A 13,309-nucleotide genomic window follows, 5' to 3' on the forward strand; every position below is an offset into this window, starting at 1 on the left:
TGACCAACACATATATAATAAAAGATTGATACTTGGTGCATGTGTATTGATACAGTATTACCACTGAAAATATCCCAATACTATGCTGTATCAATTTTTTCCCCCGCCCCTAGCAACAAGAGGTCCATATGAACAGATATCTAATTTTGTGTTATTTTACAAAGATTTATGGTCAGTTTTTGTTCTCTGTATTAGTGTTTCACCAATGAAAATTTAATTGTGAAAAGTTAATCAAACATGTTAAATGTAACATTAGACAGATAGAAGCTAGGTTGCAAAACACAGATTACCCATTATAAACTGGTGACTGTTACTAGTGATGAAACTTTATTTCAATCATGAATTCAGACTGAGAAATGCGACTGTGATTTGGCCTAGTTTGACCCAAATTGTAGCAGTGTGATTTCCACCTATGAGCTGCTTATTTACTTTTTCTCTTTTCAGAAGAATTCATATTTGACATTTTTTTCTTCTCTCAACATGTGTGTTAGACTATAAGTGTGTGTACATGTACAGTAGGGCTTGGTATCATTCAAAAAAATGAGCTACCGTTACCAATTCCCCTGACTTCAATACCAGTTCCCAAACAATACTTTTTTAATACCAATTTTTATATACAACAATAATTATAACATTACATGTTACAGCACAATGTTTTAATTTTTCAGCTCTTACATGCGTAACGTAACGTTTTTGCTGTCTTTTAGACAGTCAATCACCAACATTATTAGATTGTGGTAGAAGCATGCTGCATGCTTATTGACTCACTGATGCTGATGAGATGGGATCCTTACGTACGTATTGAAATTGGGTATTGAATGACAAGTCATTTTTCGATACTCAACACATTAGAGGTAATTTGGTTGGTGCCTAATAAGTAATGGATTTGGTACCCAGCCCTAATGTATAGTAGATCTGTGTACTCTTACAATATGTACATTATATTTAACATGTTCAATAAAGAATGCCAGTTCATAGGAACTGATGAAACCAACATGCGTCCGCTATTTAAGATGGGAGAATGGATAGGTGGCTTGGTTTGCAAAGACAAAGGCAGTCAGAGTCATAAACAGTCACATGTATTCTGTTCTGTGTCTAGACGGATCATCAAAAGCCATTTCCGTGTGGTGGCAGGACTTAATGTGCTATCTGGTCCAGGAGATAAAACCCAGATCAGCTCCATCAGGGAAGTCAAAATGCACGAGGACTACGATGGCGTCACGTCTGACAACGATGTGACACTCTTGCTCCTCAGCTCTCCCTTTAACTTCACTGACCACGTCCAACCTGTCTGCACTCCTCATAATCTGACTCATGAGTTCAGCCTCAACTTCAGCCACTGTTTTATCAGTGGATGGGGGAGCCCCAGTTACAGAGGTTAGTTTAAAAACTCACTGATTCTGCGGCGTTGTTATGAAAGGCGTGATGGTAAACCCTGAATCATTGACTAACTCAGACTCAGTGGGAAAGAGAAAGGTACAACTTTATAGTTTTTTAACCGCTTTGGTACTATTATCGCAAGTAGGTGGTAAAACCTCACAACTTTCAAAGCAGACCTTCAAAATGGCTGTAATTTCAGAGGTTCCTGTAAATACTCTACGATTGTAGAGGATGTCTACATTGATCACAACTTGATTACACGTAGGATAGATATTCTGGAAATTATAGATTCTGTTCATGTTGAGTAATGTAAATGAAACTCTAATCTGTCTTTCACACTACGGTTGCATATTACTTTCTACACCTCTAACGGCGATTTTAAACATTTATCTTGGATTGTTTTGTTACCAGATTTACTGGTAGTTAAAATGACTAAACTGAAAAGATATCCTTATGTTGGGTTTTGGCGATTAAACCATATGTTCTCATGACATTTCACAAAAACCTATATTTTTAATCAATGGTTGTGTAGTGAGAGATGTTTACAATCCAAATGAATGCACAATGGCAAGTTTTAAATGAAAGACTAGCTGTGTACAAGTGGGAGAAGTTTGGAGTTGTGTACTAAAAGTTGTGAAATTGTTTCACATAAAGTAGTTGTGTAAATAGTACCAAAGCAATCAAAAAAAACTGTAAGACACAATGACCTTTACTTAACCAAAAAGTATTTTGAAATAATAATCATTAAAGAAGAGAAATTAGCATTGCACTTTAATAACAATGTCAGACTCACGAAGGACAGTTTAACAAAAGGAGGAGAACCAAAGATATTATATACAAAGATACTCCCCATATTCTTCTTCCTTTTTCCAAACCTGGCAACTACATTTCCCACATTGCAACGTTGGAACCCATCAGCTATGGGTCTGACAACAATTTAGCTTCTGGTGGCAACAGCCAATATTTGTTCTGGTGTAGCCAGCGGACATACGGGGCAGACGATAACCGAGGGGTTCCAAAATTGCATTACAGCCAATGCATTCTGCCTCTTTGGTTCTCCACATGGACTGTTCACCTGCATGCAACCAAAAGCCAGCTCAAACACGATTGGCCAAAACTACTTGGACTACAAACAGACTACAATCAGAAACTAGAATTCTTCCGATACCATAACCTTATCCCATTGCCTACAGATTCTGCATTTATGTTCAGATATTTGTTTATAGAGATTACCCACAATGCAACTTGACTTTATTTACTCATCTGTACAGCTTTGGGTGTGTTATGCTAGCGGCTAATGCCTTGAGAATCTAGCATGCAGCAACAGCTGACTCAAGTGACATCACTTGAGACAATTTATCAGACTTTGTGCAGCTCCGTCTGAAGCCACCAAATGCTTTGTACAACTTTTTTCACATTTGCAGTAGAACTCCCCAAAACCTGTAACCAGACCTCATCAGTTCCCTTTTAAGGGATACCTGGCCAAAAATTAAAATTACCATAAATCTAAAATGTAATGTTTTTATTGACGGCTTAAAAATGCTAAATAGTGGGTTAAAATAGTGTTTTGAAATGTTGCACCTATATATAATTGCTTAGCTCTTTATAAGTAATGAACCATTTTGGTAAATGTACTGCAGGCAGGATGATGGACAGATTGCAGGAAGCTGAGGTGGAGCTCATTGACAGGATTACGTGTAACCTGATCACCTGGTACAACGGCATCATCACTGAAAACATGATCTGTGCTGGACTGGAGAGCGGGGCGGCTGATTCCTGTCAGGTAATGACATTTTTAAACTCGCTACAAGCTACAGATTTCATTTCAATAAGACATGACTGCTGTTTGTGTGTGTGCCTCAGGGTGACAGCGGGGGGCCCCTGCAGTGTTACAGCGAGGACGAGGACAGGTTTTATGTGGTCGGAGTCACGAGCTTCGGGTACGAGTGCGGACTTCCTCACAAGCCGGGGGTGTACGCCAGAACCAGCAGGTTTGCAGGTTGGCTGAAGGCGAGTCGGACAGCATCAGTGTCTGCTGCACACAGACTGAACACGAGACTGATCTCAGCTTTGCTCAGTGCTGCTGTGATGCTGCTCTGAATCATCATGCCGTCTGTCAGCAATAAATATCACCGCTAATATACGTACATCAGACTGTTCCACTAACTCATCATGAATTTCTTTAACATACCAGTACCAGTCAGCGGGGTTTGCCTGTTGTGTCTATGAGAGCGTGTTTCATGGCCTAATGGTTTCTCAATCAGCGTCATACTCTGAGTGGTTTACAACATGAACATTTTCTGTAAAAGTTAGACTTTTTTTGTTATTTCACAAGGTATTTTTTTACTTGCATTATCTACAAGGCTATTCATTTTTCATTATTTTCTATAATGTAAGCACTCATTGCTTTTGTTCAACTCGATTAAGAGAAGAGGGAAAAAGGTCAGAAACCAGAATATTTTGAATGAAAAAATCTTTCCAATAGAATAATAAGGAGGAAGAAAATCAACATGTTTGTTCTTGAACAAATATGTTGTTGTAGCAACACATGATATATTTGAGGCTAGTGGCGAGTTACATTAGTGGTATGGTAACAAAAACACAATGGTATTGTAACAAAATGTCATTATTATTAAATTAGGAACATTGACATTTATTTATGTTTAGTATTATTGGTTACACTTTCTTATTAGGCCCACTTAATAGAGGGTTTGAGGGTTTATAAGTTGGCTCTAAGTATTAGGCAGTTATAAGCCATTAATCAGAAAAACATTTAGGTTGCAAGGTTGTGAAATTGGTGTTTATCCTCCTCCAACAGGACACTTGCTTTATCTATTCAAGCTTTAAAATAATCAAGAGAATTTGAAAGTGACAGGGGATGGCTAATTACTTGTCCTATGGTCCTGTAATAAGCTCCAGGAATTTTGGACCGGGATACATGATAACCTACAGTACGTCGGATTGCAGGGACCCTGGTTCCATTCAGCTCAAGATTATTTGTTCTGGGAGATGGGTCAATCCTTAGCGGGATAGATAAGCACATAAGAAGCTGGGTCCAGACTAGTTTAATGATAGCCAGACAGATTATGTTAAGGGGATGGAAAAATGAAGCGGTGTAGTCGATCCAGGAGTGGGCTTGTGAGATGGCTAGGGTGGCGGCATTTGAAAAATGTCAGTTAAAAAAATTATAATCAACAGTTTGCCAGATTGAACGTCTATATTAGAAAATAGGGAAAGTACCTGAATTTTCTGGACAGCTCCTAAGAAGCTTTGCGCTGGTGAGAGACGTGAATGATGGGCTTATGGTATTGTCATATATACTATATACATTAAATGTCTATTTAGTTGAATGGTCTTGAATATTGTAGTTATTATCTTTTTTTGATTTTTGTCTGGGTGGATGGTGATGACATGGGGGGGGGGGGGGGGGGGGGGGGGGGGGGTGTTCATGTTGCGACTTGTATGTTTCGTATGTTGTTAAAAAAATAAAAATTGATAATCCCCCAAAAAAGGGAAAGTGAGATACCAATGTGCAGTTTCTTGAAACTCTATCACAACTTAAAGAATGCTTGGAAAAAACACATCAATAGATCTGAAACACAGCCGTATTTGTAGCAGATAGGGTGAATAAAACATGCAAAACCACTAATTCTTAGTGAAGAACCTGTCAGCCAGTTAATAAGATACCTTTTAGTAATAAAGAAAAAACTTCAAAAGTTTTTTTTTAAATATAAAGTGAGAAATTCTAGTAGTAATTTTGTTTATGTGAACATTTGTAAATTCAGAGGGAGCAAATAAAAAAAAAAAAGTAGTTAAGACCGCCACCTGGTGGATGGAAGATGCTATTTTCCTTTACTGCAGCAGATAGTTCTACCGGAATCTTGCTCACACTTCCAGATGTTTGGAAGGAAAATAAGAAAAAAAAGCACAAGAAATTCTGACAAAGATTTTTTTTTTTTTATTTGACATGAAACACATCCAATGACAGTGTGACAGTGTTTTTTGTCAAGTAAGACATGTTAGAAGTTATCGCACCATTGACTAGTTCAGAATGTCTTTGCTGCAGCTCGACGATGCATAGTGAACAGACAGTCGTTGAGGTATACATTGTGGGCCCTTGAGTTTTTTTGTGTGAAATATCCTAATTTCATTACCTCACATTTACATTTTGTGCTTAGAATAATCACTTTGGAGGTTTGAAATGTACGTCATTCCTCACACCACGACAACTTGAAAACTAAAATAAATATTAAAATGGAAATGGTAGGACATGTCGAGTTGCATTGTCCATGTTAAGTTGCCTGTTGAGAAAGTTTTCATCAAATCTCAGAGCTGATGAAAACTGGCGATGACGACCAATTTTAGAACCGAGCAGTGAGTGAAATGTTGCCTTGGAAAAACAATGACTCATTTTCACACAAAAAGGGCGTCCAGGAAGAAACCTTCTTTTTTCTGACATTGGAGGACAAAAGTCTGTCAACTTTCCCTTATGGAATAGCACCAATGTCTATTGAAAAGGCTTGAAGGCCAACATGACATTATAAAACTTTATTAAAACTCGTCAGAGTCAAAGAGGAGCAACAGAGAATTTATCACACAGCAGCTCAGAAGCTTCACTTTGTTATTTATGTGTAATTCCAACGTGCCCCAGATACTGGCTCGCATACACATGTCATCAGTGTCTGTCACTGAATGAAAAGTGGTTTATTGAGTCAAGCTGCTTTGAAATCAAAACAGCTCTTTGCAGAAGTTGAGCAGTTTTAAAGAAAGATATCAGGAAAATATTAATGAAACCCCTATAAAACATATCTGATTCCAATCTTGAATGGAAAGAATTAAAATACAGTGGCGGCGACATAAAAGAAATGTAAAAAATGGTTCAATATTCTGGGATAATTTTCTTAAAAAAGACAAACCTTGTTGCACGAGAAAAGCCAAATATCACTGTTCACACTCTCTCTCTCTCTCTCACACACACACACACACACACACACACACACACACACACACACACACACACACACACACACACACACACACACACACACACACACACACACACACACACACACACACACACACACACACACACACACACACACACACACACACACACACACACACACACACACAAAATTGGGAAAGTGCACATTGTTACTGCCAAAACTATCTGCCGAAACTTTTTTCTCTCTTTTGCAATGTGATACCATTAAATGAACAAAGCAGAAAAATGCTGTCAAGTATGAAAGATCAGTCAAGTTCTTGTCGACAAAGTTACACATTAACACCAGTAATATTTGACCTCTAAAATACAGTATACAGACAACATCTTGACCCTCATTTATTACCTCCATTTTTATAAAGGAGGATTCTGCCATTTTTAAATTACGGGTTGCTTACGGAGTGTTATTCATTCCTAATTCAATTTTTTCAGTGTTACAGACATTCAGAAAGAATTGGTTTAAAAGTTAATGATAAAATGAGAAAGGCATGACAGCAAACGTCTTCACAAAAAGAATGACACACCCCCCCTCTTCTAAAAAATGACATACGAGTGTCTATTGAGTTATAAACTGGCTTCTTATTCCACGTATGAAAAAAGTGGAATAGTCCTTTACATACACTTATAGTACAGCTAGAAATTAGGTAATGAACATAAAAAGTACTGAAGTTCCAAAGGTTTAGTAAGGCAAAGTTATGTCCTCGTTTTTGATATCTTTTAAGAAATTCAACAGTCCATAATCATAAACGTCACCATGGTGCAATACAAGTCACTGACTTGTCTTCTGATGATCTACGTTTATCTAAATGGCCGTAACGCTAACATTAGGTGAAAGATGCTCTTCGCTTTAATGTGAGATACTACGGGCAGACCGAAAGCTAGCGGCTCGCTTCAGTTCACGCCATGAAACTGGTAAATTATCCTTTATCCTTTATTCATTTTTAATTTTTTTTGGCCTGCATGTTGATATTGCTTGCATTCCAAATTAGCATTAGCATGCACACCTAAACACCAGTAATTGCTTCAACTCTTCTTCAGAAAATCTGTGCTTTTGAACAAATGTATTAGTACTTTACAAACATAACGACTAACTAACGGAACAACTTGCACCAAAAAATTAATCTGTTTCCGCCCGTCAATGATCACCTTTAATATCCAGGTTTTTATGTTTAAGAAGCAAAATCTTTCATTCCCCACATCCACAAATAATTTGAGTGTATTTCTTTAGGACATTTTGTAACGCATGAATGCCGACAGCATGTCTGCAGGAAAATCCAGTATGTGATGGGAGGTGAGAGCCGAGGCGCACCTAGTAGAAGAAGGTAATCTGCTCTTCCTGATAGCACTTTTTAATACTGATGTGGATTTGCTCTCATGAAAGCAGCAAACGAACGGGGGGGGGGGGGGGGGGGGGGGGTGTCCCCCATGAGGCAGGTAGGCAGGAAGCTCCTAAGAGGTGCAAAGACTAAAAGTGCAAGAGGGTGACAGTTCAAGCTCCTCTCAGCAGTTCCAGTGCGCCATCCTGCCTGGGGTTAAAAAAAAGAAGCACACGAGGATGAGTGGTTCAGGATATCAACCAAGGAATGAAAGGAGGGGAGGATTTTTTTTTTTTATGAAAGCATGTAATTAAAAATGTCTTTAAAAACATGAATTGGAGCAATGAAGGAGAAGTGGGATGCATGGAGAGGATCAACATCATATATCCTCCATTTGACGGGTGGATCTACTATCAAGAGCCACTCAGTAGATCTCAGTGAACCAGGACTGCAGCGATTGAGCAGGTGGAAGCAAAGAAGAAACAGTTTCTGAGAGGGAAGCGCGTTCTTGTTACAATACTTGCATTCTCACATTATTTGGTGTTCTGAACATGTATCTGAGCTTAAACGTCGGGGTTGCTACTGAACGCGCGCCGCAAGTCCGTCTCCCTCACGTCTATTCCCAGAGCCTGGCTCCGTTTTCTGCATTCTCATCAGTTGGTGAATCACATGTTGTAGGCCACATAGATGGGGTCCAGTTGGTCTGCCAGGAAGGAGTCTCGCAGGTGCATCCTCTGCTTCTCTCCTCTGGAGTTGATGGGGATCACCCCGGGGTCCACGATGACCACCACCCCGACGATGAGGTGGTGCTCCTCCAGGACCACGTTAGTGACGAGGGGCACCAGGTCCAAAGCCTCCTGCTCCGATCCGCTCAGCTCCGCCACCACCACCAGCAGGTTGGTCCATGTAAACACAGCACTGAGGGGCAAGAGTGTAAAATATGAATTGTGTTTGGTCACATTGTTTCCGTGTTACTGTGTGAACTACAGGCTATGGTCTTTCTCAGTAAGTGTAAAGAAATTGATGTATCATTAAAAAGTGACCAACTGAAGAGCCTCACCTTTCTGCAATGCAGCGGTGGGCTCGGGACACAGACGTCTCGATGTCGATGGGGTGATAGCGTAGCCCCCTCAACTCCAACGTTTCATCAAGAGAGCCCACCACAAACAAGGCATCATGACGATCTGTAGCGGAGAGGAACAAAAGTTTATTTAAAGTTATGGACTTAACTAGGTTCTGACAATACATATGTAAGACACTTTGCCTTTTTTACTGTTTATACTGTTATCTAGTTATCATCAATTGTGACAACTGCTTTATACCGATATTAGATTGATTTTTTTGCATATATATATATATATATAAACAAATGTGTATATAATGTATAATGATAGTGTATGTTATTGAAATCATCCACCTCAAGACTCTACTAAAAGTAAACTAAACAAAAAGAAAAGAGGCAGTGAATAAAGTCAACCTTTTTTCCACTGTCCTCTCACCTCCGCTTGCATCCAGGAGCTCAGTCCTCTTGATGAAGCCCAGGTAGCCCGTTCTGGCCCAAAGAGTGTGGGGCTCCCCAAAGCTGAGTCTTGTGTTGAAATGATCCGCCTGCAGACTCTCCTCCCCATAGATGGTGTAGTAGCCACTGGCACTGTGAGGGCTGTTCACCCAGATCTGAACAGAGACAAAACAAAATGGCAAATGAGGCCTGGGGTATTTTTGTGTTTACATTTGTGTGTGACCTTTTAAAGTATTGCTTTTACAGTAAATCCAAGATCACATTCAAATGAATTGATTTTTGTGTTGAATAGCTGCGCTCACGTCGCTCTGTGCTGGTGAAACCACCCAATATGTTGCAGAATCAAAAGAGGAAAAGATAAAATGTTTAAATATCAGGATCCCATGATCCTCTCTGCCCACTTACCTCCCCAAGATGTGAATCTCCCAGTGGGCCTCTGGTCTCCGGGTTGACTATGATGACCCTCACTCCTGGTAGGATCTTAGAGGAGAACATAGTGTGAGTGTAGCTTTAGAGATATTACAACCACTTGTATTATCTGTCTGGGTCTGTGGCCAGTGAGAGCATTGCACCCATACAGTACATCTTTTCAGTCAATAATCAATGCTTACCGTGCCAGACTCCATGAGTGGAATACTCTGTGGTGCTCCTCGTTCTACCAGCCTCACCCTGAGAGATGCGGATAAACAACAGTCTGTAAATTATAATGTCCAATCTGACCGACACGTCATGTTTGTTTTCACCGGGCGGATCATGTGACAACTGCAATTGTTTCCAGTCTTACCTGTCGTGGCGCAGAGACTTCATGTCAACGTAGACAGTGGAGGGGTCTGGTCCAGCAGTGCCCTGAGGTTTTACAGAGGAAAACAAATACTTGTTATAGAAAAAGAGTTCTGTACAGCTGAATATAGAAACATGCACATGTTAAGTAAAAATGTGTTTTAATGATCATAAAATTGTTCAAGATATTGTGATCAAATATTTTTATTCATACAATTAACAAACAATACACTGGGACATAAGAACACGTCTCAGGACAAGACTAAACACTTTTGACAAAAAATTATTTTTTTAAAATGCATACGACAAAGAATGAGTTGAATTAGGGAAAGTGTGAACTCATAAGATAATTGAGGGTGTGTCCCGTATGAAACCAACCTGCAGGCAAATGGCCAGGTTGACCCTGGAGCCAAAGGCGGTGCTAACGGCGCGGGGCGACAGGCCAAGATCTTTGAAGAGCTTGGAGAAGGACTGCGTTAGAGCGAGGCGAGGACGCTCCTCTGCTATCACCACACAGCTCCGCACGCACGACAGATTCAGACCCCGTGCCTGGAGACATGTACAGCTTAAGGTTATTCACATGAAAAATGAACTCAGCATTAGTGGACATTTCTATTTTAAAGTGCTTTGAGATGTTAAGCTATGCTGAAAAACAAGAACCAGACCTATGACTTTAGATCTAAACTTCTAAATGCAGTAAACATTAAATAAGTATGCAATTTATTGGTAAGAAGACCTGCAGCTTGATCTGGTTTGAATGGTCTGAAAGTATTGACAATGTAATGAAGTTTCCTTTTTCTATTTATGTCTTTCTCTCCTCAATTTCTGTTGCCCGAAAAATAATGAGTGTTTAATACTGTAGCTGTCTCCACAGCAGATGAGATTCCTGTGCATCATATTTACGTGTGTTGCTATTATTAGAGTAATGACAGAAATGACGGAGCAATACTTTTAAAGGAACCACATTGGGTGTGTATGAGTGTGATTTTGACCTTCAGCATCTCTGTCTGGGTGCCCAGGCCTTTGGTGCAGAGCTCCATGACAGAGTAGGAGCAGAAGGTGTCTCTGATCTTGTACTGGCTGAGCGTGCTCAGCCACAGAGGCAGCGAGCTCTCCAGCTCCAGGGGAGGGATAAGGATGGACTGGTGACCTGAGTAAACACTGGGCAAAAAAGACACTCCCTACAGCAACAACACCACATTTACAGAAAAGGCATGTTATGTGTGTGTGTGTGTGTGTTACCTGGAGAGGCACCACAGGACAAAGCCCAGACCACAGTATGGGTCCAGGCAGATGGCTATTTGGCGTGATGAGTAGAGCTCACACTGCAGCTTAATGGAGCGGCACAGAGTGCTGATTGCAGCATGGGACATCTGACAAAAAAATAAGACATAAATTTAAACTTTCTTAAGAAATACTGAATGCTGTCTTTAAACATACACAGTAAGAGCAAATCGACCTAGAAGTCCCTCTGGCTAAAGTGGCTGCTTCATGTTATACCTGATATGTGAGAGTAGTTTACCTTGACTCCAGTTAGCATGCCTGTGGTGGACACACTGAAGTCCAGATAGGCCAGCATCTCAGCTGTAGGAGGTTTATAAATGTGCGGAGGCCGTTTTCTGGGAAGATCATCTGAGAGAAGAGCGTAGTATATTTTTGTTATTTTCATAAAGGGCAAAATATCTTACTGTAAGTGTTATTGTTTGCTATTGGGAACTGTGCTGCAACCCTTTTTCATATTTGTTCCATGTTTTTTTATTTGTCATATGCAGCACCAACTCTGTCACAACATGTAGGCCTACAGGGAGTAGTTTTTAGTCCACATTAGGTTTCCCCAACATGTTCAAAGTTAGGCAAACAGGAAATCTTGTGGCCAAAAGAACACGTTTCTTGGTCTCAAGTTTTTGTGCTAAATCTGTATGCTTCCAGAGATGTGTCCTACAATGCCACATTTATTACAAGTGGTCAGCTGCTTCACGGCTTGCACAACACCTCTAAGATGTTCTAATGTGAACAGAGCTTCAGCACCTGTATCGATGATAGTGGGCCACGTCTTGATGTTGACGCTGGCAGCAGCCTCCCTGGACCTGAGGATCCTCATGAGAGGCTGAGTGGTAAGGATGCAGGCTGCTTTGCTCACCTGTAACACCAAACAAACATATAAAGAAGTTAATGTATTGCTTTAACAGTGACCTCTGGTACAAATCCTCCATTTGAGGCCTCACTCAGATAAAAGGACATTTCGTTATTATAAAACTTTATTGATCCCTGAGGTGAAATTCTATTATTTGTCATCCAGGGAAATCACTGTCACTCAAGAGCAGAGCTCCTTCACTGAATCTGGTTAGGACTCAGTTACTTGCTTAAAGCTTTAGTGTGTAACTTTTTGATTTTAATAACGTCTGTTACATTCAAGCCATTGCCAAGTGAGTTTCTACAAAGCTAATTAAGATAGTCTTAATCCACCAAAACAACAGGCAAGCCGGCCAAACGTTACATTTTGAGTGGATGGCGAGCGTGAGAAGCCGAAATGGATGTCAATAACATTCTGAAGGGGGGGGGCAGCGCGCGGTCATGGAAGGCTTGTATCATGTGGACATGCCGATATTTTTTTTGTCATTACTTTGAATTCCTTATGGGGGCGTCAGAAAGTACGCACTATAGCTTTAGGGAAATTCAAATGCTTTGGTAATGCTTGATTGAAAAACACTATATAACAGAAGCACCGTAAATTACAAAATGGTGGTGTGGTATGCACTCACGTCGATGATCATGCGGACAGTGGGGAGAGTAGCAGCCAGGTTCTGTGGATGGGGCGGCCTCACTGTCACAGGGATGACGCCCGCATAAAGACAGCCATAGAAGGCAGCTATCAGGTCAATACCTGAAGAAATAAAAGACAGACAGAAACCTTGTGAACTAAAACAGAAGCAAATTAAACAGCTGTACTTGTTCCACTGTACTGTTTATGAAATGACTAATGAATGACTAAAAAGGAAAGATGGCTGTCTACAATGATGAGGACTGTGTGTATGTGTGTGTTTACCTGGGGGATAAAGCAGCACCACATTGTCTCCTGTGTTGAGGCCTCCTCTCTCCATAAGGGTAGCTGTGATTTTCTCTGCTCTCTTGTGCAGCTGAGCACAAGTGGCTGTGCACACTGCCACCCCCTACAGCAAAAACAGAGAAAGTAGTCATGAACTCACGTCCAACAAAATGGATCAACGTTAGTACCATTACCAAAAGTAAAAGAAAAACAAGTATGCATTGTTCTTATGTGTTACATCCTCTGTGTGTGTGTGTGTGTGTGTG

General features: G+C 40.4%; 2 protein-coding genes across 6 annotated transcripts in view; one reads left to right on the forward strand and one right to left on the reverse strand.

Annotated features, from left to right (window-relative positions):
• The window catches only part of LOC116693303 (transmembrane protease serine 11D), a 5,843-nt gene extending 2,316 nt beyond the window's left edge, over positions 1 to 3,527 (forward strand). Inside the window, exons 3-5 of the mRNA XM_032522191.1 lie at positions 1,100 to 1,377; positions 3,021 to 3,163; positions 3,244 to 3,527. Coding sequence (XP_032378082.1) covers positions 1,100 to 1,377; positions 3,021 to 3,163; positions 3,244 to 3,480 — 658 coding nt within the window. The 3' untranslated portion in view covers positions 3,481 to 3,527. The remainder of the gene's footprint in view (positions 1 to 1,099; positions 1,378 to 3,020; positions 3,164 to 3,243) is intronic.
• A 3,278-nt stretch (positions 3,528 to 6,805) lies between these two features.
• The window catches only part of dip2ba (disco-interacting protein 2 homolog Ba), a 61,006-nt gene continuing 54,502 nt past the window's right edge, over positions 6,806 to 13,309 (reverse strand). For 4 of the 5 annotated variants that reach the window (XM_032520480.1, XM_032520478.1, XM_032520479.1 and 1 more), the window contains 13 exons: positions 13,044 to 13,167; positions 12,760 to 12,881; positions 12,026 to 12,137; positions 11,520 to 11,629; positions 11,240 to 11,370; positions 10,990 to 11,158; positions 10,376 to 10,546; positions 10,002 to 10,063; positions 9,829 to 9,886; positions 9,623 to 9,697; positions 9,198 to 9,372; positions 8,759 to 8,882; positions 8,364 to 8,616 (listed from right to left, as the gene is read on the reverse strand). In XM_032520480.1, the coding sequence (XP_032376371.1) occupies positions 8,364 to 8,616; positions 8,759 to 8,882; positions 9,198 to 9,372; positions 9,623 to 9,697; positions 9,829 to 9,886; positions 10,002 to 10,063; positions 10,376 to 10,546; positions 10,990 to 11,158; positions 11,240 to 11,370; positions 11,520 to 11,629; positions 12,026 to 12,137; positions 12,760 to 12,881; positions 13,044 to 13,167 (1,686 nt within the window). Of the gene's footprint in view, positions 8,617 to 8,758; positions 8,883 to 9,197; positions 9,373 to 9,622; positions 9,698 to 9,828; positions 9,887 to 10,001; positions 10,064 to 10,375; positions 10,547 to 10,989; positions 11,159 to 11,239; positions 11,371 to 11,519; positions 11,630 to 12,025; positions 12,138 to 12,759; positions 12,882 to 13,043; positions 13,168 to 13,309 lie in introns of all 5 variants that reach the window. The other variant, XM_032520476.1, reaches the window with a different exon arrangement.

The sequence above is a fragment of the Etheostoma spectabile genome, chromosome 7 (genome assembly GCF_008692095.1).
Source record: "Etheostoma spectabile isolate EspeVRDwgs_2016 chromosome 7, UIUC_Espe_1.0, whole genome shotgun sequence".
NCBI classification, from domain to species: domain Eukaryota; kingdom Metazoa; phylum Chordata; class Actinopteri; order Perciformes; family Percidae; genus Etheostoma; species Etheostoma spectabile.